The following is a 27,563-nucleotide window of genomic DNA, read 5'->3' as shown; positions in this document are numbered from 1 at the left end:
AGGAATTTCTTTCAGAAATCCAACCTTGGAGAATCCAAGAATGGACAGTAGACTACAACTCATTTTTCTTCCTGTGAGTTCTCCTTCAGAAATACTAAAGCTTGGGTCATGCCATAGGTGTTAAAAAGCCTGTATTTGTTCTGTGAAGTGCCAGTGCTGAGTTCCAGACAATCAGATTTCTTTTTTTTCTTCAATAAAATCCTAAATTAATTTGAAGGTAAACAGATCAGTTGTCTTACCTGAAGTAGTCTTCACCACCTCAGTTGTATTTCTTAATCCCGTAAAGGAAAACTGGTAAAGCCTCCAGGACCTGGTGTCCCCCACCTCCACTGAGCTGCGCTTCCATTGGTAAATGATCTCTTCTCTTGGGTAACCATCTTATTGCAAGGGAAAATACAGAATGCTTTGTTTCATAGTCACTGCTAGGATTTTATTGTACTTTTGGGGAGGAAAACTACTATTTTCTATTTCTGGGAAAAGTCTGGAGAAGCACATTGCAAGTTACAGATGGTTTTTTTTCAAACTACTTAGTAGTGCCTTTTATTTAACATGACATTTTATTTATTATAAATTAAAATAGCACTTCAGGTAAATATTTCAAAAATTACTTTTTTGTTTTTATGGACATAATAGGATGCAATTTAGCCCAACCTTCAGTTACTGCCAAAAAAGTCTTCAGCTGGACTAGGAATTCACTCCTTGACCTCTTTGCCAGAAGTCGAACATCCTTGACTCCAAGTATTGCTAATACTAAAACTCCCATGTGCAAAGAGAAAGTATCAGGCCGTAAGATGATAAAAGTAAAAATTTCTGCTGTTATGCTAAGATATAAGCATAAATTAATCGTACATGTCCCATAAGTTATACCATTTTCATATAACATTCCTATATTATATTTGTGAACATATATGATTCAAGTGCGTGAAAATAAGGTCAAAATAAAATTGAAAAACATGAGATTATGTCTGGTTAAGAATATAACCCTAGCTGACTCTGACTGTATAAACATAAATTTATAATAAGAAACTCAGTGTGGGATAGGAAAGTGATTGAATGTATTTCTAGGTGTATTACTTACAACTTGAAAATTCCAGTGGGCAGGAATGAGCATCCATGGGGAAGTTGTGTAGCTGCAGCTGACATTCAGCATCGATTGTCAGCCTAAGGAGAGAGAGAGAGCAGAATATACAGAACACACTCTAGAAATCTGTACTTGCAAAACAAGATTCTTACTAATATTGAACAAGGTTATGAAATATGCAAATAGATATCGTAAACAGAAGTATCAATGTGTATATATTATTTTGGCTATTCCAAACACAGTAAGACGTCATGGTTATTGATAAGCAGTGTTTGTTTCTCAGTTACAAAGGCACTTATCATCTGCTTTCAAGACTGTAATAGAATAAGGTATTAAAGTTTTGTTCCTATGCATCTGAAATGGCAGCATTACTCATGACTAGCAAATCCATATGTGAATATGCAGGTCATCTCATACAAGCAGTGACAAATCTCTATGTCACAACATGCCATAATGCACTATGGAGATATATTTAACATGAAAAAAAAATCTATTTTAGAAATGACAGATGTGAGTCCTCTGTCCAAATTTAGACATCTACGTCCAAGACAGTCATCTAGACTACCTTCATAGCTAGTAGGAAAAAGGCACTCTGAGGATATACTTCATTTCATTTCAAAATAGGTATCTAAACTAAGTTAGAAGAAGAATGTACTAAAAATGTGTGTTTCTCTCCAAAGAATGTTAGGAGAATCTCTATGGTAGCTAAGGTCATGTAGGTGATGTAGGTATCTTTCAGGTAGAGACATGTACTTTCAGAAAACCAAAATTAGATGAGATGTGTCCATTGATGTGCCTACGAAAAACTCTACCATTTTTCATTCAGTACCTTCGTTGTTGCTAGCCTATGCATATCCCCAGCCCTGTCATGAGCTGCATGATAGATGGACTTGTAGCAAATAATCCATGAGAGGAAACAGCTTTGGAAAGGAGGGCAGAGGGGAATGAGAGAGGGGAAAAAAAAGAGTAGAGTGCTATTTATTTGTTCCTCGAATTCCATGAAAAATATAGCTTTCTATTCTTTGTTCGTTCTTTGATGTCCAAATGAGCAACTTTATGGGTTGTTTCTACTTCCTGTCTCTTCCGTGTAGGTGTTCCATGCAGATATCTCCTTGTGTCTCATACTATAGGATGTAGAGGGGTCTTCTGGCTGCTAGCCGCCAAGCTGATGAAGTCCAAAGGAAACTATATTAGGGATTTAGGAACAAATCTCATTTTCACTGAAATTAATGGAAGTCCTGTCTCTGACACAAAAGTAGAACTGATTCTTTGTGCTATGAGTATTATACTTTCTTTCTCATCTCATTTCCACCATCTTAAGTTTCACTTCAAGATAATCATAATACAGATCAAAAAGAATGATAAGATCTTCCTTTAATATTGCTTTTTCTCTTGTGAATATATTTAACATAGTTTGAATCTGGGATGGATTCAGATTTACTACTGTTTTTATTTTTTTTCTCTTGTGGAAATGACTTGATTTCATTCATGAGCAGAAAGCCAGTTTTCGTGTAATCACAGAATAACAGCAATGCTGAGGTTGGCAAGGATCTCTGGAGATCCCAGGGATCCAACTCCTCTGCTCAAGGCAGGATCAACTACAGCAGGTTGTCCAGGACTGTCCCCCGTTGGGTTTAGAATATCTCCAATGTCTCTTGGCAACCTGTTCCAGTGTTTAACCACTCTCACAGTAAAATGCTTTTTCTGCCCTTTGAGCTGGGCAGTTCAGCTAGTTTTCAGTTCATCTCGCTGTCCACTTATCTAGTCTGTACTTTATCAGTTTGTCAGGGAGGATACTGTGGGAGACAGTGTCGAAATCCTCTACTGAAGGTAAGTCTTCCTTGCTCCAGACTTCTCTTCTCTCAAGTGCCTAGGATTGCTGAAGGCTGGTCTTACCAGTAAAGACCAAGGTGAAGAAGACATTATGTACTGTGGCCTTTTCCATATCCTTTGTCACCAGGACTCCTGCCCCATTCAGCAGAGGTCCCACATTTTCCCTAGTTTTCCTTTTGCTGCTGATATACCTGTAGAAGCTTTCTTATTGCTCTCATCCCTTGCCAGATTCAACTCCAGGTGGGCTTTGGCTTTCCTAAGCCCATCCCTGCATGCTCAGACAGTGTCTCTGTATTCCTCCTGGGTCACCTGTCCCTGCTTCCACCTCTTGAATGCTTCCTTTTTACATTTGTGTTTTGTCAGGAGCTCCTTGTTCACCCATGCAGGTCTCCTGCCACCTTTGCTTGACTTCCTGCTGGTCAGGGTGGACCTTGCTTGGAGGAGGTGATCCTTGAAAATCAGTCAGCTCTCCTGGACCCCTCTTCTCTCCAGGGTGGTATCACATGCAATTCTTCCAAGCAGACCTCTGAAGAGGCCAAAATCTGCTCTCCTTTAGTCCAGGGCTGTGATCCTGCTACTTGTCTTGTTCCCTCCTCTCAGGATCCTGAACTCCACCAGCTCATGGTCACTCCAGACAAGGCAGCCCCAACTTTCACATGCCTAACCAGTTTCACTCATGTTTCTGCTTGACAAAAAACCTTAGTCTGAATTAATAGTTTTGCTTTGAGAGGCACAACTGGCAAAATATGCCTCACAAATGATGAGATTCTTACTATTTTGTTTAGGAAATTATTTAAGGTTTGTTGCTTAATACTAACAGTAATAATTAGATTCTCACATGCTCTGTGCAAGATTTCACATGCACATCTGTCAGAACATTACATTTCTCAGTTTTCTGAAAAGGTGTTTTTACATTTTTTCTTTAATGCAGATCTGCAATGAAACTATCACATTTCGTTTTTGACTTGATCCAGGATATAGGATAAATCATTACTGGTGCTTGCTGTGACTCACTAGAACAACTAACTATACATTAATATCAGATAACCATGTTTCTAAAGATCTGTCATCAGAGATCTCCTCCTAATGAGAGAAGCTGAATGGTTTGAAGAGAAAGGTAATGAAGTCTGAAGAGGAGGTAGTGTAGCTAAGTCCAATTTAACATTTCAAAAGGAGATCTAGCATCTTCTTTATCAGACTGACTTTGATTTGCACTGGATTTCAATTCCAGTCGTTCTCTTATCTCTTCTGACGATGCATTGTGTAATGAATGTAAAATAACTATGAAATAAAACTCTTTTTGTAATTCGGGCAGTTCTTGCAATATTAAAAAGTCTCTTAACCAAAGCTTCATATCTGTTTATTAAAATGATAATGAATATGCTTTCCTTCAAAACTTTATTTTTGTCATCCAATAAAAAAAAGCAGAAAACCAGAAACACTTTGAAAAAAAGCAGTTTGAAGCTCAGTGGTCCTATGCCTAACATCTTTGATTATGTTCTCTCATTTTAAATTATATACTCTCTTGAACAGATACTGTCTTTATCTTTACTGTTTTACACAGAGCCAAATATTATATCACATGTAAGAAAAAAAATGCATATAGGCTTTTCAAACGTAGGAAACATCTTTCCTTGTGGTCACTGGGAGTATGTCATTTAGATTAGTACATATTGCATATGTAATTTTTAAATGTAGGCATACATGTAACTTAATTATTGAAAAGATAGTTTATAAAGGTAATCTGACTCAAAAAAATGTATGCATCATTGAGTAATCTGGAGATGAGCTTATCAAGTTTAGATTCATGAAAATATTATTGGAACAGGGCATATCTGCGGGTTTTTGATTAAACCATAAATGACCAATGCTAAAAAGAGAATCCTTATTTTCACAAGAAGTTTAAGGAATCAAATGCTTTTGCAGGGTGGAGCTTCATCTAGCTAAACTGTAATCAGTTCAGAATAGAGGCCTTTGACATACATAATATATCTCTTATACTGTCTGCTTAGTTCAAAGATACTTCAAATTCCTCAATTTAACAGAACACAAAAGTAAAAGGCAATAGTGACTAAACTACTGGTAAACAATAAAAAATACATGAAAATGAAGATGAATTGCTATAACCATGCTTATATTGATTTTGACATAAGAATGTGATTATTTGTGAGCCAGACAGTGCAATCTATATGTAGAAATGAAACTCTTTTACTGTGTCAATATCAAACATTCTAAATAGACTGCATGCAAGTAATACCTTCTAATATTTCCCCTTTTCAGGATTGTACCCATAAGTAATAGGAAAAAAAATATGTTTTTTCTTTGGGTTAATATCAAGTGACCTGACTTCACAGGACTTGGGTATCGACACACTTTTCCTTGGCTTTCCCTTGAGAAATTGGAAGTAAAGTCAGGCGTAAATACCTTAGTGTGTACAACACTCTGCCGTCATTCCAGATCCTGAGCATCCTATTAGGAGTTGTTATCCAATGGGCATCAGCTTTCTTGGAATTTCGGAAGAAAGTGTCTGGTATCCAGATCTTCCCAACCATGTTGCTGTTTAATCTGAGCACTTTTATAGTGCTGTTGAACTTCAGACGTCTGTCATACCACGTTTGGGCGAAAAATATATCAATTGTATATTCCTGTTGTGTTAACCAGAAATACTGATGAAAACATAGCACTCAGCATTTCACATTACTCCTGATAAGTTTTCCTTGACTTCATACAAAAAAACACATGTGAAATATAGAAGATACTAGAACTGATTAAAAACAACCTTTGGCAATTTTTGAGGGTGTTGTCTACCAAAGATTATTGTTTAAAACCTATTCTTTTTCATTATTTTCCTAGTATAGGTTGGCCTAAAATGCAAGTAAGTCACTGAAGTCCCTTTTTCAGTCCTGTGTACCCACACCTCAACCCATGTCTGATCAAACTAGAAACGAATTACTTATTCTCTTGGATTTGTGACAGGTAAAACTCAAGCAGACTTGTCCTTGAATTGCTGCTGCCCCCCAGTTAATGTCAAAAGTGGTGAAGACTTGCTTCCCCGACCCCCACAAGCAAGCCAGTACTTGGAAAGGGAACTATACACCTGAAAAGAACAATCTGAGATTTCTTTCTACACATAAAAATTGCAAAAGTGAAGTAGGAACTGTGGTGGTAATGCTAAACCACTCTCTCTCACTCATATGGAGATACAATTTAACTCCTCTTTAGGAATATCAGGAAGAGGAGAGGAGAGAGGATCGGGACTTTTTTGATTTCTTGGTGGCAAGATTGGTAGTATAGCTAGTGATTGTTTTTGCCTGATTTGTAGCAATCTGGAAGCTCAGTTTTACAAGGGTTAGATTCTCAGAAGGCACTGAAGTGTACAGCACAGTCATAGAAATGTGAGCATGTGGTAAAACTATTAAGTTGTTATTCCTTTTTTTTTCAGCACACAGTTTAGTTGGCGTTTTATATAGATTCATAGTTCATATAATCCTCACTTCCATAATAATAATACAATGAGACTTTTAAACTAATGCAGATAAAGCACAACATCAAAAATAATAGAAGCTTTATAATATTCAGATATTCAGAAATGATGCGGACTTTGTTATAAAGTGAATATTAAAATTGTAGTAAAGTGTGGCAATCATTTACCTACCATATTGATAGCATTCACTGGCCCAATGCTATTTACATACATGTCAGTGTGAATCACTGTCGGTTTAACTGCAAGAGAAACAACAAGAATCACTAGTGTGAGCGAAGGTCAAAATGAACTACATGCGAGTCAAACACAAGCAGAAGTGCCTCTGTTGTATGGCTACAGTTGCCTCACATTCAAATGTCTATCTCCAAAAAAAAATAATAGGATAAACATAAATTGGCAGTGATGTCTCAAGGTCGAAATTAGATGGAGACCCTTTGGGACAAGTTCTTATATCATTTGTGCTATCAGAACAAATGCACTTACGCTATAAGAACCAATACTGAAACCAGTGTCATTACCTTAGAGTGAGTCATATCTGACTGAGAGTATGTGCATTTTGTGTCAGGTCACAGCAACACATTTGACAAAACGCTATCAGCGAAAGCAAACTTTTTCCTCTTGTGATGTGTTGCATCACTCATTTTACGCTATAATGCCAAATACAACATGACTGCTATTGCCTGCAGAGATGGCTGTTGGTAATTAACAATTTCATGAGCCCAAAGCAACAGCAGTATTCAGGGCTCTAGAACAGGAATAAAAGATTCATTTATTAGATTCATTTATTTTGAAATTACTCTATTGTGACTATATTATTCCCCTACACCTTGGCTAAAAGATCTTTTTTTTTTCCAGATGCTTTTTACGAATGCTTAGTTTGTTTCTGTTCTCTAAAGTCTTGAATTGGGAGAATGAGGCAAATTCCTCTGCTAAATTACAGTATGTACATGCATTGAAGGTTAAATACTCATGTTATCCCTCACGGTGGAAAATTTCCATGTTTCATAAGCCTCTATAAACTTGTTAGAAACAGCCTCCCTCATTAACCTTGCTGCTCTCTGCCTGCCTCATCCATGAGTTCTCTTTTCCATAATATTATTTCTGCTGTATCCTTTTCTACAGAGCTATCGCCTGGCTGCTCTGTGCACACCTGGGGCATTCTCAGGCTGACCGACTTCCACATGGGAAGACTTTTCTCTCTGGGCTCCCTCACTAACCAGTGAAGGGGAAGGTTCCTCCAAAAGATGGTTCAGAGCAGCCAAGACTCCCTCTGAGTCCGAGTTGGAGTCTGTCTACTTACCTTGGCTGCAGGGGGAATCCAGGGAGGTTAGCCTTACTGGATTAAATTTATCTTTTGTGAACGCTTCCTCTGCTGTACCCCATTCCCCGTCACTTCTCGCCCCGTGAGCCAGTGAGCACAGGTGCTGCACAGGTCAACGCAAACCTGCTGCTAATAGTGGCTCTGTCTGTGTCCATCCCATCATGCAGGAATCAGGCTACATTATCCTTACTTTGGCCTTCCTTTTGTGATCTGTTGTTTGTGACTGTCTAACAATATCTCTTAGCTATATAAAGAAGATAAAAACTGGCTTTTTAGTTCCTCAAAAGTTAAATTCCAAACTTCTTATGCAGATGGATGATGTCAGGCAGCCTGATTCAGCAAATTCGAATGCTCTCGAGAGGTGTCTCAGGATATACTCAGCGATCTTAACAATAGATGCCAGCTTCCAAAAGCATGGCTGCTTTTCGTGCCACTGATGTTTTACTACATCATATTTTGTTTTTGTCACTACTTTGAATAGATTCTGTTTCCTATGTAACATAATACAACATGAACATTCTTTCTCTTAATCAGCCCACTTAATCAGAAGCAGGCGAAAAAGAAAAGCAACGTACCTCCTATGTCAGGTCTCAGCTTGTTGTCATATCCTTCCAGCAAGCCATTTAAAATAAGAGTGACATCACTCTCATGGACTTTGGGAGTCAAAACCCAAGTCTTATTTGAGGTGTAATCTTCATAATCATCATCTCCCTTTTGGGTGGAACTGTTAAAGAAATAAAAATGAGGAAAAAAAAAGTCTTGAAATATATGAATTTACAGGCAACACCTTTGGAGACTGACATTGCACGCATATCCTGGTTTTAATAGTACTGTACAAAATATTGAAAAATAGCCTGCTTTATATAAGGAGACTCACAGCAAGGATGTCACATAACAGTTGAGGTTACAGCTCACTTAGCAAAATTTTGTGTTAGTACAGTTGAGATCATATTCTGTCTGTTCAAAGGAACAGCAGTGCTTATCACCTTTGGCATGTCTATTTTTTCTCTTCCTGACTCAGGTGGGACCTATTATGAAACAAATCTAATTGTCACTTAGCTTATGCAACTCTCCACCAAAATATCACTTAGTATGTACACAGTGCTGTTGCATTACTTCCCTTTGAGAGAACGATTTGATGCAACACATTACTGACAAGACCAATAATTAGATTCATTCAAACAAACTGTCACACAGCCGCTCTCCGCTCTGATGAACTTCAGCTTATTGTGCATTTGGAAAGTTCAGCACAAATTTTTGCCAGTGGTTTTCATTTTTACTTTTTCTAACTAGAACCCAGAGAGAATAAAAATAGTCTGTCTGCTATTTTTTCTGCTACTGAGCAGTATAACACCAGACCTAGTATAATTCAACCTGCTTAGTGCAGTAAAAATGCCAAGTTCGGAATCAGAAATGTATAGACTATGTTTAATGGATGTTTTACTTTCTTTAAAATCAGTGCCTCCAGTTCCAGAGGAGAATATAGAAATTAATTCGGAATATGACATCAATGGATATTTTCACTGCAGAATGTCAGTAGTAATTAAAGCTGAATGCCTAGCATGGTGCTAGGCAATTCTGAGTAAGTTTTTTTGCATAATATGCCAGTGCCCTTCTTTCCTGACCTGCTTCTATGACAAAGTTTGAACACTGCTGGATTTTAAAACTCTTAATGATACTGTAAATGTGTTAAACCAGTGGGTGGGGTTTGGGTATAAATGAGTCAAAAGCAGAAAATTTAATTATACTCCTGTTTCAGCCAGTCTGTGCAGTCTCTCGAGCACATGCAGGAGAGATGCCGGTCAGTGTTTGCCCGGGGCTCAGCCTGGCAGCTCCTGGGGACGCTGGGCTAACCTGCCCCGTCCTGGCGCTTGGGGAGCAGCGCCGGCTGCCGCCTCCCGGCACCTCCAGCCCAGCTTCAGAGCTGCACAGGCCTGAACTTGCAGTTTCTTACCAGCAATCAAAAGCTGAGTTTTAATTGGCATTGTGCTACGTAGTATTCTGCTGGTAGTGACAAGCAGGCTGTGATAATTAAATTGGGGAAGGACATTTGTTTTTCAGCTCTCGGGGGTTTCAGAGCTCTAACTGCAATTCACAGGAACGTAACTGAAGCTGGGTTCTCCCTCCTGAAGGAGAGGGAAGCTTTTTAAACAGAGTCATTGCCAATAGGAGACACTAGATTGTATGCTTTCACTCTGCAAAAAATGAATGGAAAACCTAACTTTATGTATAAAAAGCCATACTTCTGTCATATAACCAGTTAAGCATCCCTTCTCCCAAGCAGAACTGTTCTTCTACAGGGAAAAGAAAAAGTAAAGCAAACACATCCTTGCACAAAGACAATGCATCCCCGAATGTGAAGGGGATGAGCAAGCCTTGAAAGTCAAGGAGCTAGTTAGTAGAGCCTTGTATACTGGACACAGTGAAATTAAAGGATGAAAAAGCAGATCTTTTTCTAGGACTTGTCTCAAGACTAGAACAACCTTAAAGAACAGCAGCCTATGAGTGCTAAAGCTTCCATTTCCCCTTGATAAGGATTTATAGGAAAGAAATAGCTATTTGCTCATCTGCCATTTCAAGCCTTTCTGGCACTCCAAATCTCTAAAGGCAGCAAACGTTTTATGAGAGGTTAGTGTGAAAGAGAGGAGAGGGAACACACTCAATGTAACTAGAGAAAAAGGCCACTGAATTCCAGCTTTTATCTGAATTCCAAGAGGATTATAAATCAGCATGGATATCCAATTGTCGAAATGTCCATCTGTGTAAAACTGTACACAAGCCAGAACAAGCAGAGGTGCATCTCTACTCAGATGAGCAGGGCTTTATCTGTGCAAGTGCCATTGTTTCTAATGAAAGTTATAATGACAAAGCCTGATTCATCTCCTTAAGATTGTCAGATTAGTCTTTCTGATAATATGGCCTAAATTTTGCAAGTGCTTTTAATGTCCACAACAAATTTGATAAAGCCCAGATTATTTCGAAATGCATATTGAAATCTGTTTTTATTTTTATGACTGCTAGAGGTTTCCAAATCTAGCGATCAAACAGGTAAGCAAAGGAATATCTATTTACCTTTTTGTAAATTATGATGTAATTTTTGAAAGTAAATTTGTTTCACACACTGATACACTCTCACTCTCTGAGGTATTTCCACTTCTCACATTAGCACTATTGCAAGACATGGGCCAGACCATTCTGCATGGACCCATTTTCCCCATTTGGAAAAGAGGGGGCTTAAGGCAATCAGAATATGAATTTGAGAAGTGGAATCATAGAGTAATTCAAGTTACAAGAGGCTTTTGGAGGTCGTCTGGCCCAACCCCCTGCTCAGTTCTGCTGGCTGAGCCTGTATGATCTTCCTATGATTATAATTACTTACATATATAACCATGATTGTGCCTGAAATTGAGGGGGACTTTTTGCATGTGTCAAATTGCTTGAAATACATCTTTACAAAGCAGTTGGAGGACAGAAATCACTAAATGTTAATAAGCATTTATTAATTTAGATCAGAGAGTGCATTAATTTAGACCACAGGAAGCTTTGTGTGGGGATGACAGCACAAGATTGAGTCACTTTTTTTTTTAATTCACTTTTTGATAAAGTGTGTAAAGATCTAGGAACTGGTAACTCACTCCACAATTACATACAAAATGTACAGTCTATTTGGCTTTTTGTCACTGAGGTTTTTTACCATAGAAGAGGTTAAAAACAGTTTTAACTCATGTTTCTTAGCTTTCTCACTATAAAATATATGTACTAATCCTAATTCTGTATTAGAGAAGTTGTTACTTGATTTATAACATTTATATAGCTCTTTTGAGTGCTCATTGGTGAGGTTTAACTTAAACACAAACAGATTACACTAATTGTTCAGGGCCAGATTCTCCAGATCCTTGCTAGTGTACACCATCTGTACAGTGCTTGCAATACTGTATGGGCAGCACTTAATCATTGCTCTTCACGGGCCAAGGCTAACCTCCATGGGCAGAGGTACCTACTCGTGGTAGAACTGGTTTCGCCTACCAAGGGATGAAGAACTAACGAAGAGATGCTCCGTTTCATTGGCACAGCCTCTTTTACAGAACTCTTAAGGCTAAATGTGTTATTTCTATACTGGAAATATGTTAAAATAATAGACAATTACTTCAGGCAGTCCCAGAGGATATCTCTGCTGAGAAATCACTAATGTCTTAGGGAAAGGTATTTTTCCATCTTCTTTTCTGAACCTTGTCCAGAAGACATAGCAAAGCCTATTATTCAAAGTTTTTATTAATGTGCTGATATACTGCCCTCTAAGCAGTGTGAAAACATGGATGTCCACATTACAGTTTGGGAATCCTTTCCTATTCTTATTGGATTCAGTATGGTTTTTTTTTTTTTTTTTGCTTTCACTTCCTTGGAATTAAGATTGAGACCTACATAAAATTAAACATCATTTTAGCAAAATCCAAAGAATAACTATATTAATGGTATTTAACTGTCATATTTATTATCTTTTGGAGTCTTTTGGCTTAAATTCTTCGGTTCAAAGTTCACAATAAAGGCGGATTGTCTATTACAAAACTACCATGTTTTTGTTAATTGCTTGCATGAAGCCAACACTGTAACTTTTGACAGTCTTCATGGTATCTCTCATTTGTCTACTTCTTTGGTAACTTGAGTAGGAAGAGTTTGCTGTTCCACAACATCTCTAGATCAGAGACACTCTTACGTAATTTCCAGAAGAATCATATGTAGTATTTCTTGGAAAGACGCTACCATATGTTAGTCAAGATCCACTACAGATTATTTAAAAATCAGTCAGCAGCAATAATTTTGCAGTCTAAACTTAGGGACAGATTGTGAACATCTAATTTCATTAGTGAGAAATCATTCAAAAGGGATATCGCTCTGAAATAAGGTAAATATTTCCTGTTCCACAGGAATATGATTTTCGCAACTTGGCATTTAATGAGCTGTTTGGGTGATGATGCAAGTAGTAGAAAGAAAATGATACACTTCTCTGAAGCAAAAACCTACCATGAATGCTCAGTCTTTCAATGTTCAGACATGAGGTCATATATTTAGCTGGTCAAAATCTCTATAATTCTTCAAGCAAGTTATGTTGGTTTATACCTGCTGTGACTCTGTCCTTTAACTTTTCTAAACATAGGAAGCAAATTTTAACCATTTCCAAGTGTTCTATTAAGAAACTTCACAAAAGAGTCAGTTATCCCTGTGGGATTCTGCCTGCTGCTGCATTGCTGTTTGCAAGCAGAATGAGAATGGCCACAGAGTGCCTAAACAAAAGACCTCTAATAGTACTGGATAGCCATCAACTAATTAGTTCAACTCCAACTAAAAACTCCGGTTTATTTGTCAAAAAAATCTGACCAATTTTATTTTTGATACCAAATAGGCCATAGAAACTACAGAGCCTGCAGCAAAGATTTAATAAACTACTCACACATGCAATAAATCTTCCACTTAAAACACTGATATTTTCTACCTCTTAGTGAAGGGCTGGAACAAAGCTTGCTGTCTTACTTAACAGCACCGTTTAACTTAATGAATAATCAACTTAATTCATTCTCTGATGTGCATAAAAAATTACCCTAATCTGTATGTCATACATTATTCATGATGAGAATACAGTCATTTGGAGGGAAGGACATATTCCAAGTTCCCACTGCAGATACAGAGATGCTGTATGCAGATGAGATGTACAAGCGTGTACAGAATAGAGTATTTGCAGGAGATTACAGTGTCTGCAGAAATGTAACCATATCTGTATACTCTTTTGTTGACTGCTGATCATATTTTAAGTAAAACTGCCTCAATTAAAATAGAAAATGTCTACACAAAGCCATGGGCCAAATTCTTTCTCCCTGTTCACATTTCTATTCTGTCTATATGTATTGTTTAAATCCTGAAGCTGGACCAGGACCATGCCTCCTATCTTTCCCTTAAAAATGATGCATGTTTTCTTTTCTACTACTGTATGTCCACTACAATACCCAACCTTCATTTTTCTCAGAATTGTAAATTATGTTATGTAAAGATTGTTCTCCTCCCAAATAATTTACTTGCTATTACCTACATCAGCCAGAAAAACTCACTGGCCCTGGATAATGCTCTGCTTAGAGAGTGAAGGGGGAGATTCAGTCAGTGGTCAGAAGTTCCCTAGCGGGAAATGGAAAGTGTGCTAATAGTTACGAACTAAGAAATTGGAGAGAGAAAGCGTCTTCTTGTCCTGCTCCTTCCTCTTAGAGCTCTGTGGCACTGATGGGGTGGCAGTCTGGTACTGGGTGGCACCTATGTTGCAAAAGAGCCGTAGGGGACTCAAAATGCTAGAATCTCAGTTTCTCCAGAAAAGCTTGGTTACTGCGGAACAGGCCCAGGTCTTGGACTCGAGAACGAATAGGCTCTGAGAGTCTTATGAAAGGATATAGTCTAGCTACAATAGTTTTACACTGATTGAGTCCCAGTGGAAATAGGGAGGAAGCACGGGGAGTGTTTTTGTATTATAGAGGATCTGCATTAGGAGGATTTGATAGTGCAGGTTATTGTACTCACGAACTCTTCTTGATAAAGACTAAGTCTGTAAAAACACGAGTCATCTGCCAATAGCTGAAGTGTTTCTACAGAGAAATATGGAAGGTTACACTGAATCAGTGAACACCAATTTATTTCAGTTTTACACCCACATAAGTCTACTGAGTTGTAAAGCATACATCCAGTAGTATAAGATGTGTTTCTATGCTTCTGTAATCAAAGATTATATCCCCTCCACTGTGAAGCTGCTACTTGTACTTTATTTTCCTTGAGGTCTTCACTGTCACAGAAGTATGCAGCAGCACCTGGGCAGAATGATGGCACTACACCCAGCTAAGCTGTCTTTCATCATGTCCCCAGGCTCTTAGGAACGTGTGCTCCAACAGTCTCATCAGCAGTTTAATCATATTCAGAGACTTAGCTAAGTCTGAAGTTCCTAAGGTAACTCACACAACCACTTGGTACCCAGGTTTCAAGAGGGAGGAACTGGATGTCAACTTAAACAAGATATTTCTATATTTCTTCTGGGGAAGGAATATATCTATCACATCATGTAAGTCACACTGGAAAATAAATCAATAATTTCTAACTTTACAAAACAGAGAAATTCATATCATTCTTAAATAAAAAGAAATTCAAAATGGCAGTTCAGGTAGTTCCAATGTATCTGCTAAACTAGGATTTTTCTATAGCAGAAATATCCAACCTTGGAAAAGGCCTAGGATATGCAGACTCCTGTGGAGACTCATGAGGGCTGTATGTGCCAACCTTTCCCTTGTTAGGTAAATAAAAGTGAAGTTGTCACATGAGAAAAATTCAGACCTGTATCATCTCACGGGATAGTGAAGCTGTATCACATGCCTGAAAGTAGATGTCCACTACGTGATGTACATGATGAGGCTTGGTCATAAGGGTGTATTAGTTGCATTTTGGCCACCTGACAGAGTCATGTGATGAGGGAGGCTTGGGAAACCCTCAGCAAGAGGGAGAAAGAGAATGGGTTTTAGCCCTATTTAATGGTTTCAGTAGGTTGGATTTTAGGTAAGTCACCTGTACTATATCGTTTATTTGCTAGACAATTGCTACTTCTAAAGCTATCATTCCTTGAACTGTTCAAATCATTTAAAATACTCAAAAAGAAATATGGTGTGCTTCGTAAACTTCTCATAAAATGATCAGACTAAAGTCCTAGATTGCTAACATAACAGAAAATGCTGTCAGAAATGAGAAACGGCACACATCTGTCAGCTTTCCTTCACAACCAGGAGCACTGCTTAAAAACAAAATAAAGCTCAGTTTCTCGGTCATTCCTAAGTCACAGAGGTACTGAAGTGAACAAGAAAAAAAGCATAAAAATAATACTGCAATTCTCACAAAAAATAGTTATAGCTGAAACACTTAAGTAGGGACTGAGCCCACAAATTGCAGAATGAGTGCTCTAAATGCGGGAATCACTGGAATAGCACAGATGAGTGCTCCCAGCAGATGACTGAGAGTACATGAAGACCCTGGATTGCCAGCAGTCAAGCAATCCATGCTAAGTCATTTTTGAAAATTATGCCTACACTGAGTTTTTAAGCCTAGTCCAATTCCCGTGAATATTTGCACTGTTCTTTGCACTGCGTGAGATAGTATCTGGCAAAACAGCAACCAAGTGTCGTACTATGGGTTTTACAGGCCTTCCTCCAGTCATTCAGCAGCTCACATCATCCTCACTGGCACTTGTCAGCCATTTCGAGTAACGCAGTCCAGTTCTTAAATCTCTTTGCTGACTTCTGCTAAAATATTGCATGGCATTCAGGTTTTTTATTAGCCACTGTAAAACTGTCAATCTTAGCAGACTGGTTTATCTTGCAGCCGTTCTGTATCCACCCCAAGACATTCACTCACGTTAGCTACTGCTCGTTATCACATCATAAATTTTAGCCCCTAGTAGTTGCACTTAATGCATCTATTTTCCATATATGCGGATTCAGCTGAATTTGACTGCAGCAGGAGTGTTTACATAGAAAAGTTGAAAATGAAAAATTCAACTTAATTTTGTTTGATGCCTATAAGTTTGTGAAGTGCTTTTTTTAAAAAAAAGTTTGGAGTGTAGTTATTGAGAGTGCTACCCTTGTTTATAGTATTTACAGTGTTTTCTACTCTGAATTCACTGTAGTGAAAAATTGGCCTGTGAGTAGTTGCATCTATGCAATTGACTGTATTCAAGTTGAGAATAAACATGAAGGTCATTGTCATGTTTTAAATATTTCTAGTATAAACTAAATGGGCTTATGGCCATTGTCACCAAAATTACCAGAAGCAAACAACAGTGTTAGCAGTCTTGGCAAAGAACCAAATGGGAATGGAGACTGAAATGTCTATTTTCTAGACAATCTAGAAGCAATTTCTGCAACAGAAAGTTGAGGCATGTTGGCTGAGTAAGTTGATAAAGGACTTCCATCTTCAGGTCTGTCAGGGTAGACTGATATATTTGACCAAAATGGAATTACACTACAATATGAGACTTTCTGGCAAAGATAGGAAATACAGGCTACCCCCAGGGAGGCTAGCAAAAAGCAGAGGAATGAAACAACATGTATAGCCAGTAAGGAACAGGCAAGACAATTATTGAAACAAGCACACATCAATCATTCTGAACAGCCTGAGCTGGAAGAGCAACATTTATACTTATAAGAACTCTGGAGGAGTCTAGGATGTGATCGCATGATTCAGACAAGCCCCCATAACTTAAGACGATTATTTCAAATTTTTTGAGCTGAAATTTTGTATGAATATGTTTTCTTACATTTTATTTGCTGGAGATTATGTAATCTACTTGCATATCTCTTTTCTTCTTACAGTTGTTATCGCTACACATTTAAACAGCAAGCATTTAAGAGCAGCCAGAGGTTCCACAGGGAAAGTAAGCATTAGATAGAAATGAGCGGAAAAAGGAGAAATAATCTCAGCTATCTTCTGCATCATAGGTTTTGCTTAGGTTTATCTTCTACTTGTATCTAATTGTAAAAGTTGTAGCCTTGGAATTATGTGAACCTTAGAAGATTTATTTTTTGTTTTTTCTTCTTTTTGTCCTTTTTTTTTTTCTCTCTCTCTTTTTTAAAACTGTTCTATTCATCTCTGCATGTGAAGTCTGAGGCACTTTGGGCATGATCGTCTCCTTTTGCTATTACTCAGCTCCTGTAGATTTCAGCTGTAGCTGGCAGAGCTCAAGAAATGGAGTTAAGTTAATGGCCATTACTGAAATGTGATCTGACTAGGTGTTTTTTAGTGTGAGCTCTTATCATCTTTCCTGGCTACATTTTATTGTATCAAATTGTCATCTGTTACATTATATGTAATTTCTTTTCCCAAATAAGGTAGAAATCTCACTATAATTCAACAAGAGGCACAAAGAGTTTAATTTTAATCTCAGTGACTAAGATTAGGAAAACACAAGTGCCCTCCAACCGTCTATTTAAACAACAATAACTCAGAAAAACAATGCTATTGCTCATTAAATTTGAAAAATGAAAAAATAAAGATTCTTGTTCTGTAATATCCTATGAGGGACTCTTATTCATGTTTTGACAGAATACTTGCACAACTTTTTTTCTGTATTTTGTCAGCATGGCAATTTCACCTAGAGAGAAATCACTTCTGGATCAATCATTCATGATGTAGTCAACTTCACAGCATTGTTTGTCAATGTTTAAAATCAAACATGTGAGATGCCACAAATTTCAGCAATTTTGCATATTGAATAACCCTCCTGAACCTTTTTTTGAGATTTAGAATACCTTTTATTTGCCCCTAGATGTGATCTTTAAAATTCAAGTTAAACAGAATATAAATCCTCATTCAAATGAAATCCCTCAGTGAATGTTTTCATTCCCATCTTCTGTATCTCTCAGTACACAGCAAAACACAACAGAGTAGTGGCTGGGAATCAGGAACATTGGATGCTTATCCCGGTTAAAGGACCTATGTCCTTTTACTTGCTGTATTTAGCCAAGTCATTTGATAAACACTGGGATAATAATACCCCACTGTACAGAGCACCTAGTGATTTGTGCCTGACAATCCTGTCATAAATATCACTAGAAAGGCAAAGCTATAAGCAATCAGAATGGCAAAAAAAAAGTTCCCTTGCTCCACCAGTTTTACAATGGATTTCTTAGTTAAGATCAGGAAACAAATAAATGCCATAGATCTGCCTTCCTCATCTTTGAAAAAGCCATTTGTTAGACATGATTCTATTTTTTACCATTAACAAGGTTAAAAAAAATTTCATGGGAAGACAAAGTGTTGTTTTTTTTCCTTTCTTTTCGCATATTCTTTATGGGGTAACGTTAAAAAAGTCATTGATCTGGAGATTATTGCTGCATCTGTACTACATAATACTGATCTCAGAATAGCATATAATCCAACAGAAATGACAATGCAATTTGGACATAAAGAATTAGAACTTGAATATCCCTACGCAGAGCACAGAATAAAGAAGAGATTACAGTCTTTTCGTCTTCTTGCAGGGCTGAACTAGGGTGTTCCTTTTATGGCTTAAGTGCAGGAAAGTGAGAAGTAACTTATTTTACATCAGGAAATCATTTGTTAGTGTTGAAATTTAGTGTAAACATGCAGTGCTGAGGCACCTCTGTAGCCAAGGATATTACAGGTAATGCTTGTCAGTAGGAGTCCTGTTCTCCAAACCTGTCTCCTTCGTTATCAGCTATTAGATTGTCTTGTGCTGTTGACTGAGGGTACAGCCTCAGTTTCATGGGGATCCTGATCTTGTGCGAGAGCAAAGATACTGCAGGGTCAACAGTGTCTACTCTGGACAGTGGAATGTCAATGGCCTAATTAAGCTGTTCGTAAATTCAGACAGAGATACAGGAAAGCAAAACAAGTTTTTTAGCAATCCATGATGGCAACATTTCTCTTTTTTCCTTTTAGTTTGCAGATTATCAATCAAGCTTAAGACATCGATCCAAGTAGAGACACCCCACCCTGTTTCCTAGAACTGGCATCCCCACTCTCACAAGTCCTGTCCTCAGGTCTGCCTGTGCCCGAATGAACACCCCTGAGGCTTGCTCAGCAGAGCTCCTGCTGAAGTAAACCCACTCCTCAGGTTTCCTACAGTTCCCACTCCTGCTAATTGATTCAAGTAGGGCATCGAATTATCTTATTCCACTATGCTAGCACAGTATTATTGCATGCAAATGTGTTTCTGTCACCCGGAGACACCTTTGGACTGCATCTCCTGCCTGAGTGGACTTTAGCTAATCTTAACCTCATCGCTTATGAACAAATCTATTTTCATGTTGTAAATGTGCTTTTTGCTGAAAGGTGTTGGTGAAGATAAGTTATATCGTCTCTGCATACCAGTTTTACAACATAAATAGGCACAAATATGTTCCTTACTATTTGCCTTTGCTAAAGACTAGACATGATGGCAAACCATTGTATTAGGAAGGAAAAAATAATCACTGATCATGCCTTGCTGGAAATGAGATTGCATTGCTGGGAATCATACTGTCATCACACTTAGCAGCCACATTATAGCCCCTATCTTCTGTAAAGCAAGTGATGATTAGGGGAACAGTCAAATATATAATTAAAAACAGTATAGCATGTCTTTTTTTGTTTATTCTGAGTATATCCTTACTTCTTGCTCCTTTCAGATCATGGAAGGATCATTACTGAAATGTTTATCAGACAGAAACATGTCTTGAAGAAAGAGCTGAATGAACAGAGGATGGTTGTTTCACACACAGCTCTTTAATTAACTCATCATGAAGCAAACTCATTCACAAAATGAGTGTAAGCAAATAGTGAAAACCAAACTGTTTGGGTTCTTTTTTTTAACAATGCTTCTGATTTCACTTCATTTTTAATGCATGGTAACCAGTAGTAACCCATGTGTTCCCAGATAAACTAACTTATATCATGCAAGACACTGTTTGCACTCATGCTCATGAAACAGACTGTGCAGGGGTGGTTGTGGAGTTTAGTCCTGATCACAGGGTAGATGTGTGATACATTAAGAGTGTAAGTGGCAAGTTAATGTCTCTATGTCAGCTGAGCAGGAAAATTGTCAACAAGTGTGTCTGAATATACCCACATGTAATTTATTTTTTTCCGATAAAGTGGCCTGTGTTGGTTTTGTTATGGAATTCTAATGGACTTTCCTCTGTGGTTGGTATTATTGGGATGGCTTCATGTCCGGAGCTCCTTAATTCTGAGGGTGTGTGCATATCTTAGCTTCTGGATAAGGATCATCAGCACCTCTCTGTTTATATGCACCCAGACAGGATTATTCAGTGGCAATTTTCTGACCTTTTCATCCCACAAAGTAGTACCTTATGTTGTAGGAAGTCTCTTCCTTCATATTGGAGCTGAAGAAAACTTTCCCCACAAAAGAGTAGGTCAGGACATAATCCAGTAGTGCATTTAGAGCTATATTTCAGTCTCCCATTCTTAAATAAGAGGATATTAGCTGCCTTGTTCAGAGGGAATGGCTGGTTGTGTTTCTTCCCACCAGTGAAGGCAACAAGAAAAACTTTCTTTTATTCGCAGTGCCCCATGAAAGGAGCTGCAGAACCTTTTCCCATGGTAGATATCAGTGGTATTCTGCAGAGAAGATCTGATACATTCTGTAAATATTTTTCAAATAAATTATTCAATGAAATATTTTTAAAAATCTCTTCCAAAACTGTTACTTCTTAAGTTTTTCTGATATGAGATCACTTTGCAATGGAAAAGCATATCCAAAAGCATTCATGGATTAAACTTCAATATATCTCAGAAGACTGAGTGATTATTATCAGGCAACAGAGTAAGAAAAAAAACAAAAGGTCTCTGGATACTCATGTTGTAGAGTGTAACTGTTAGGGGCAGAAACTGGTTTTCACAGAGCTGTCAGAGGAGCCAGGTTTCATCAGGTAGCATCTGAGCTGATAGATCTTTATCTGCAGAATTCCTCTTCCATCTTTGCATGGTAAAAGACTATCAGGAATCAAGTTTCAGTTCTACACTTCTGCTGCTGCTTTCTGACTTGGTAGATTTGCTCCTTCCATAAGCCTCGCGTGTTGTGTCCCTCACAAGGCTGTGTCTGTATTAGTGTTTTGGTTCAGAGCAGTAGAGCAGTCCTGAAGCAAATCTCTCAAGTATGTGACGACTTTTTACATGTTTGTTTAGTTTGCAGAGAGACTTTGGTGTGCAAAAATTAGATGCCTTTAAGAGGAAATAAACTGGAAGCCCCCATTTCAGTTATACAGAGAATGGGCTCTGGTCCCGTGTGAAGACACAAAGATCCCATCAAAGACTTATCCTTTGGATAAATTCAAACCACTTGCAGGGAAGGACATTTGGTCCAAGGGTTAGACTGGTGGTTCCTCTTGTTTAAACAACTGAGCATTTCTGAAGGCAAAATTCTTTTGGAGACCCTCTAGGTGATCTAACCCTGACACTGAAGAAATGAAGAAGGAGGCTAACACTATCTCAGCCAGTTTCATTTTTATATACTTGCTAACATGCTTTTACACCTTTGCTCTTTCTTCACTGGTCTGCGTTTCCATGTTACATCTGAGTTTACTGTATATGTTGCCTATGTTAGATACTGCTTTGTTCTCTTCGTTACCCCTAAACCAGTTTTGTCCAGGTCTGAATTCTTTAACTGACCGTTGGTGAGTTGTTTATAGCTGTGGGGTGTCCAGTGCCAGCCTGTGCCCCATCTCATATCACCCCATACCCGTACTCCTCTATGCTACATCCCAAGTCTCCACTTCTCCAGGCCGTGGCTGTCGTACCAGGCTTGCAACCCTCTACACGCCATCATTGTGTTAGAGTCTTCTTCTGCAGAGTAACTGCTTGCTACCTAAACCTATGATTGTGCCGTGCAAAGATAAATAAAAGTGAACAAATTAGCCATAGACAGCTGGTCAGTTAGAGAAATTGCTGTCACGGCTAAACCAAGTAAAACAAAGTTGCAGGGAGGTCAAGAAAAGTTCAGTCAGAGCAGGCCTGACAAGCCTCAGTCCTGAGGCCTTGCAAACTCAGCAGAAAGCTTATGGCCTGTTATTAGCAGTGGCAATGCTGTATTGCAGGGCTACACAGTTATAATTCACAAATGGCCCTTCCAGGGTGATATTGATGCAGAGTTGCAACCTGTTCCTTTCCTATTTATGCCCCCAAGATGACAAATATTTCTCAGAAAGAAATGCCATGGTATAGAAAAAGATGTGAAACATATGCTTTGGCTATCTACTCCATAGAAAGTAAATCTCACTATCAATTATATTCAGCTTTTTATGCAAGAACTTCACATTCTTTTTTGAAAACTGGTGAATTGTTTTAATGATGATAACTAATAAATAATAAGCTGACTCAACAACTTTATTGAAAAGAAACTCAGGATGGGTTCATTCAGCTGGTGTCTTATTTCTCCATTTTTGCCCCTTCTATCAGTCTCCGATAAGTAAAAATGTAAGGCACATAACATGCAAATTCTATGTAGCTCTCAGATTTTTGACATTTGAGTGGGCTTGACATTAGGCATAATGATCATTGCAAAGCCTGTCTTCCAGTCCCTTATATTTAAGTGCGACTGTTAAAGCTAGTCAAAACACCAAGAAAGTAGGAGCAATTCCTGTTTCTCTCTCTCTCTCTCTCTCTCTCTCTCTCACACACACACACACACACACACACACAAACATATACTTCCCAGGCTTTTCTTTTTTCCTCCAGAAATATTTTGGTACACATTTTCTGACTCTCCTTCATAAATATATTGGAATTTTATTTTATTAATTGTCATTGCTCCACTTCTGATCAAACAGGGAAGTTTGTTGTTGCAAAAAGAATGAAATTTTTAAAGAGAAAACTGCTAGGAGCTCAATTCAGAAATAGAAGATACGCAGGGACAGAGAAAGGCAGATGCTTCATAACTCAGAAAGAGGGCAAGAATCAGAACAGTAACAGAGTACAAGCAGAAGCTAAGAAAGGGCATGTGAGTGAGTTTGATTAATGTGTGGAACTGGCTACTAGGGTTAGAAATAGCAGTGGATGTAGCCATAAACATGTTCCAAAAATATTACTAAGCAAAACTTCACAGAGAACAAAGATTGCAGGGTACAACTATTACTGACTTATTTCTGAAATTCCTAGAGGGGCAAAACCACATCAAGATCTCAGAGATGCAGACTCAGGTAAATAGAGTTTCAAAATACATTTAGCAATAGAATAATGCAGAATGCAGAAGATACCATGGAGAACTGTGCAAAGTACAGGAAGAGACACAAAGGTGAAAATGTTTCCTTCAGTTAGACGAATTATGTAAGAGGATTTTTCACCCCCCGCCCCCTTCACTACAGCTTTAGGCTGTGGCTAAATCAATGGATCCAGCAAATGTGCTGCAGAGCCTTCTTCAAATGTAAAACAAAATGTCCATGTATTCAGAACACAGTGTCCAGGCCCCCAAGGTTTCCATGGCCCCTTTTTCAGAGCTCCTGGGGAGCATCCACCAAGGCCACTGTGCCAGCAGTAAGCTTTAAAGGTGACCGGGCATGAGGCCAAGCAGTGACAAGCAGCTGCTGCTTTCTGACATTACTAGCTTGCCTTGCATTAGCCCAGCCCCAGCCTTTGGGCGCTCCATTTCAGAGACATCAGCACCACATGCACATCGTGTCATTTATAGGGGCCGTGGAGTTCATGAGCCCTGAGGCAAGATCCATGAAGACACTTTAGGGCAGCAGCACTGGGTCTCAGGCCAACTGAGCATGGGGTAATCGGGAAAAGGCGAATGGTTTCAGCCCCCTGTTCCCTGTGGGTACAGAGGAATTGCTTTGATTTGATTTGGTACAGCGGGATCTTGAGTAAAAAATGTAGAACACCTGACAACACCAAGATGATTCAGAGATTACATTGGTCCTTGGTGGATCTTATCCAAATTGCATCGTTGATCTTTAAAAACAGGAAGAGTCTTTTCATGGCTAGAGTGAATGTCAGATGGGGCCATCAGGTGAGGATGGAGACCTGAAAACTTGGAAAGAGGGAAAAATTCTAAAATTAATGCAACATGAGCAGAAGCTAAGGAAGGATTTTGTTTGTTTGTTTGTTTGTTTTACTGCTCAAAGCCTATCTCCCATATAGATAAATCCATCTTCAGTTTCATTTGCTACAGGTCTAATGCTTTCTTCTGAGCCACAGACTTGTGCAGAATACTTGGCAGAGTGTTGCTGAGAAGCAGTTCCCCGGGAAGCCAGTGAAGCTGGAAGCTTCTAAATGCAGTTTGTTCTCCTGAAACTCTTGGAACTTTGGCGAATATGCCTGAAAATATTTTGTTAAGTAAAGAACAGGTACTATGCCAAGCCCTACAGTTTTCCAGGGAACATTCCCAGTAAAATAATTTAGAAGAGAGGATATAACCTGAATACACGTATTGGCAATGTTGGCGTTTTTTGCTTACGTCTGTCAGATTATGTTCTTCACACTGCTAACTGCTCAGTATTCTGGTCCTGATGCAGAAAACCATGCTAGTAAACATTTCAACAGAAGTAAAAGTGCTTTCCTGGATGAAGGCCAGAATGCTCAGAACCTTGCAGGATTGCACCCATTTAGCTGCCTCTCAGCCACTGTCTCCCAAGCTGTCACTGGCAGACATGAAGTCTCTCTTAGGGAAATACATTTTTCATGTGCTGTGTGGAAGTCTTGCAGGTAAACTAAAATGACAAGTCCTATTTAAGTCCTATTTAAGATTTGTACTATTTATGGTCGGACATAATTTGGTTATTAAGCTTCCAATTTGTTCATTAAATCTTTTCATTACTATTTTATTGGGGAACTTAGAACATTGCACATGTAGGTAACACAATTATAGATAACAGATGTTTCTCATTCTTTAATCCAAATACATATTACAACAAATTAAATCACTTCTGCTGCTTATCTAATATAGAGAGAATAAGATAGATACTGCTTTGGGGACCGTAACAGAATAATTGATTTTACAGATATAGTATGTTTCGTCTTTCTTTTTCCCTTAACAAATGATATAATTAAAGCTGCAAATAATTTTCTCTTCTAATACTCTATAAAAATCTTCACACACTTAGAACTTTTTCAAAGTTGCCATGTGAGCTAAAATTCTTGGTCTCTGGCCAAAGACAAATTTTATTGCAAAGCTTAAAATAAAATCCACTTTCTGAAATCTTTAAGGTTAAAATTATTCCTATTCCCCTTTCAAATCAAATCCATATATGGTTTGTTTTCACACAGATAATCCTTAGACGACTGAATAGTAAATTCTGGAACTCATTATAGAAATAATGCTTACTGAGGAGTCTACCCAGGGTCAAGTGTTAAAAATGGTGGGATGTTAATAGCAATGAATAATTTGGAATTGGTTAATGCTCTTACTGAGAAATGAACGCTCTCTAGAGGCAGTGGTGGCATGTTGTGAGAAGAAAGAAACACTGTCCTCACATGGGGAAAATACAGGTATTGTAGTTCTACAAGTTGTTTGACATCAAGGAGGCAGAGTTGTGGCTCTGTATCAAGACAACCAGGGGTAGGGAACAGTGTTTTTATCTTGCCCATGAGTGCCTCTTAAATATGGCTTGGAGCCTGATTAATTACACTGGACTTGGAAGTTAAGAATTTTGCCTTCAAGATTTGTAGTGGTTTAATCTCATGTGCTACATTAGAGATTTATTAAGGTTTTAAGTCATTTTAAGCACATACTTTAAGTCTTTAAAGCAGCTTAGTGAGGTTTTTGAGCCTTTCCTTTAGAAACTAGGAAAATAAAATAAGAAAACATTATGAATGTAATGTTGATTGTCCTTGCCCCAAAATGCTTACAAATATCCATAGATGTTTATTCACTACAATGCAGTCTTTGACACTAGTTAGTTATTTTGGTCCAATAAAAAAGCAGCAGTATTTATGTTTTTATTCTAAGATTGTCAAAGCATTTTACCACTGGCAACCTTCTCTTCTTCCAAATCCTCATCTTCCAAGAAAATAGTGATTCATCTATTACCTTACAAAACCAAACTGTAATGCACAAACAGACTTGGGTTCACAGGCTGTAGGAACAAAATGCATTACTTCAGTTTTTTACACAGAAGTGGAAGGGTGTTTTCTCAGTTTTCAAGTTCAGCTGCTAAGACAGTTCTTGGCTGTAAATGCCATTACATGGATCACAATCCTCATCTTCTCTTCCAAACCCTCTTACCGCATCGCCACTCCCTTCACCAAAGCTGTTTACGGTAGGGAGTTACTTTGGGAACTTCTCTCTGCTTTTACTGCATAACCAAGAACCACTATCAATTTTCTCATTTGTGTTCTCCTAAGAGAGCTGAACCTCCCTTCTCTCTAACTTCCAAAACATACACACAACCTAACTTCTTTTCATACAAAAGGCTGCCCTGCATTCATCATCTTTGTTAATTTGATCACATAGCTTGTCTTTCTGAATCCCAGTGCTGCTTTCCTCTTTGAAGTAGTACTGGGCTTCTTGTCACTATATTCAAAACTTTGTGTAATTCTAATTCTATAAATCACTTCTGTATCTCCTTCTCTTCTGCCCTCTGTTCATAGTGTCTGTAAAGTTTTTATTCTCCGTATTAAGTCCCTCTAAGAGGGACTCATCTATATCAGTGATGCACCTCTAGAGAGTCAAGCTGACTGTAATTTGAATTGTATATTGATTATTTAGTGGTATTCTTCATTCACTGACATTCGTGTGCTTGTTTGCCCTTAGACTGGTATCTCTTTGGAGCCATGACTTCATAATTGTTTTTTAAAACAGTGTCCATTGCCACAAATAAGCATGAGCTAGCGATTTGAATATAGAACTGCATTATTGACTTTTTTAGGTCAGGAGATTTGTTTTCAGCACACAGAGGCAGCCTGAGTGCCTAAATTTAGGTAGAATGGCCCTTTGGCCTATAAATGTTGAAACCAGAGATGTAGTTCAGGATATCAAAAAGTTATGATGATTGCGGCCCTCTTAATAAACCATTCTCCTTTACCTGCTCCAGTATTTGCTGTACAGCTGGTTGAAGCCCTTTTAGTATTAATCTGCAGTGTGAAGTCTTTTGTGTCTTCAACAGTTTGTGGAGAGGAAAAGCAGAGCACGTCCTATAGCATCCTTTTATGGGTTCTACAAGAAGTGGTCAAGAAATAACTGATCTCTTTATCTGACCATTTTGGGGATAATTGAGTGTGGTTTGGTGGCACAGTTCCTCTATCAAGTATGCATGGGCCAGAGGGTCCCAGAAGTGCAGTAGTACTTAATAATATATTGAATAACATATTGATTAGTT

At 38.2% G+C, this 27,563-nt stretch overlaps 1 protein-coding gene across 1 annotated transcript in view; it reads right to left on the bottom strand.

Moving 5' to 3' along the window:
• GABRG2 (gamma-aminobutyric acid type A receptor subunit gamma2) overlaps positions 1–27,563 on the bottom strand; it is a 71,527-nt gene that overhangs the window by 35,028 nt on the left and 8,936 nt on the right. Inside the window, exons 2-6 of the mRNA XM_013953658.1 lie at positions 8,295–8,443; positions 6,570–6,637; positions 5,339–5,559; positions 1,079–1,161; positions 240–377 (exon numbers count right to left, since the gene is read on the bottom strand). Of these exons, the coding sequence (XP_013809112.1) occupies positions 240–377; positions 1,079–1,161; positions 5,339–5,559; positions 6,570–6,637; positions 8,295–8,443 (659 nt within the window). The remainder of the gene's footprint in view (positions 1–239; positions 378–1,078; positions 1,162–5,338; positions 5,560–6,569; positions 6,638–8,294; positions 8,444–27,563) is intronic.

Source organism: Apteryx mantelli, chromosome 14 (assembly GCF_036417845.1).
Source record: "Apteryx mantelli isolate bAptMan1 chromosome 14, bAptMan1.hap1, whole genome shotgun sequence".
Classification (NCBI taxonomy): domain Eukaryota; kingdom Metazoa; phylum Chordata; class Aves; order Apterygiformes; family Apterygidae; genus Apteryx; species Apteryx mantelli.
This window is presented reverse-complemented; position numbering and strand designations above follow the sequence as displayed.